Source organism: Eurypyga helias, unplaced genomic scaffold, assembly GCF_000690775.1.
Source record: "Eurypyga helias isolate BGI_N326 unplaced genomic scaffold, ASM69077v1 scaffold28629, whole genome shotgun sequence".
Lineage (NCBI taxonomy): Eukaryota > Metazoa > Chordata > Aves > Eurypygiformes > Eurypygidae > Eurypyga > Eurypyga helias.
This window is the reverse complement of record NW_010273126.1, coordinates 1,800-3,852: the sequence shown is the minus strand read 5'-3', so window position 1 is coordinate 3,852 and position 2,053 is coordinate 1,800. Positions and strand designations below refer to the sequence as shown.

Here is a 2,053-nt window from a genome sequence, read left to right as displayed (position 1 = left end):
CGCCCGGGGCTCGCTGGAGGGTAGGGGAGCCTGTGGCAGAAAGCACGTGCCGTGGGGTGGTTTCTCCCGTGGTTTGGGTATGGGGACATCGAGGGCAGGGTATGGTGGGGCTGTGCCGCCCCGGGCAGCCCGTCACGGCCTTTGTCCTGCAGGCGGGTATGGGGTGGACTACACCACCGGGCAGATGATGAGCTTCAGCTCCGTCTTCGCGGTGATGTTCAACGGCTGCACCGGCATCATGCTCCCAAAATTTTTTTTTAGGTATGGGCAGGGGGTGCCGGGCTGGGCAGCAGTGGGAGTGGGAGCCAAGGAGGGCACTGTGCCTGCGGGCGCTAATGCTGCCTGCTCCTGCCCGCAGGGGACCTGAAGCGCCCGAGCTACTCCATCCCACGGGGCACCATCTCGGCCGTGCTCTTCACCTACCTCGTCTACAACCTGCTGGCTTTCCTCATGTGTGCCACTTGCAACAGGTACGGCCACCCATCCCCTCCCCACGGCCATCAGTGCCGGGGTGTGCCCGGTGCCAGAGCGCACTTGCCTGAGCTGACGTGGGTGCCAGCGTGTGCCTCTCCCTCCCCAGGACCCTCCTGCAGAAAGACTACGGCTTCCTGCGCGACATTAGTATCTTCCCGCCCCTGGTCACCGTGGGCATCTACGCTGCCACCCTCTCCGCAGCCATGAGCAACCTCATCGGGGCATCCCGCATCCTCTACGCCCTGGCCCGGGATGATCTCTTCGGTAAGTGTCCGGAGCACGAGCCTGCCTGGCAGGTTGTCCCAGCTGGGGACCAGCCCTGGCACCAGGGAACCCCCTTTCTGCTGTAGGGTGATGCTTTGTGGGTTGGCGTGTGGTCACCTGGGTACCCTGGTGTTTTCCCCTCACCCCAGCACCCCAGGTGGGGACGGGACCCCTGGCTCTTGGTGCCTGCCGGGTGCCCCAGCCCACCCTCCGCTCTCTGCCTGCAGGCCGGGCGCTGGCACTGGCCAAGAAGACATCTGCCAGCGGGAACCCAGTGATGGCAGTGATCCTCTCCTGGCTGGTGGTGCAGGTGAGTTTGCCGGCGATGCTCCTTTCCCAGCCTCACTGGGTGAAGGTGGGCACCTGGGCTGGGCTTTGCGGAGCCCGGCACATTCCTCTGCCCCTGGGGGATCCCTCCCCAGGCCCCCTGTGCTGGGTGTCCTGCTGCGGTGGTGCCCTTCCCTCCCTGAGCCCATAAATGAAGGATAAATCGCAGCAAGGGGCAGGGATTCCTGCCTGTACCCTTCCTGGGCACGCCGCTGTGGCATGCCCCGAGCTCAGCAGGGCTGGATCAGGCACGTGCCATCCCAGGGGTTGCCTTCACCCTGTGCCCTTCCCTGCTCTCTGCAGCTGGTGCTCTTCTCTGGGAAGCTCAACACCATCGCAGGGGTTGTGACCACCTTCTTCCTCCTGGTTTACGCCACTGTCAACCTGGCCTGCCTGGCGCTGGAGTGGGCATCGGCCCCCAACTTCAGGTACCTGCTGGCACAGGGGAGGGAGGCTGCGCCGGGACACTGGGCAGGCACCCACCTGTCTGTGGTTCTCCTGCCACCCCTGTGTCTCCATGGGGCAGAGAGGCTGAGCACCCCCTCCTGGGCAAAGAGTGGGACAGGGACGCCCTTATCCCTGGGGAGGGAGGAGAGGACGGCTCCCAGCGTGGCACTGGCTTGGTGTAGTCCCCACACCCTGGCATCGCTTTGCTGAGCGGGTACAGGTAAATCCAGCAGCACTGGGTACCACCCGCCCCCTCCCCTTAGGCTTTCTGGAGGTAATTTATAGCCTGTGCCCGCTCGGCATCCCCCGGGCAGCTTGCCAAGCGGTGATGGAGCCCACTTTCCATTAGTGCTAATTAAACTAATGGGGAAGGGGAAGGGAGGGGGATCTTGGATAGGAGGAGGAGAAAAGATCTTCCAGGAAGGAGCAGTGTGTGTGGCAGGCTGCCTCAGCCTGGGATGGGGTGCGGGGGGTACCCTGGCATGGGGCAGGCCTGGCAGGGCTGCTGAAATTTGCGGGGCTTTGATTCTAAAATGTAAAG

At 63.9% G+C, this 2,053-nt stretch overlaps 1 protein-coding gene across 1 annotated transcript in view; it reads left to right on the top strand.

The window, feature by feature from the left end:
* Positions 1–2,053, top strand: part of SLC12A9 (solute carrier family 12, member 9) — a gene marked incomplete at its 3' end in the record, with an annotated part of 4,145 nt that overhangs the window by 784 nt on the left and 1,308 nt on the right. The window contains 5 exon segments of the mRNA XM_010159373.1: positions 153–281; positions 359–470; positions 581–738; positions 966–1,048; positions 1,369–1,493. Coding sequence (XP_010157675.1) covers positions 153–281; positions 359–470; positions 581–738; positions 966–1,048; positions 1,369–1,493 — 607 coding nt within the window.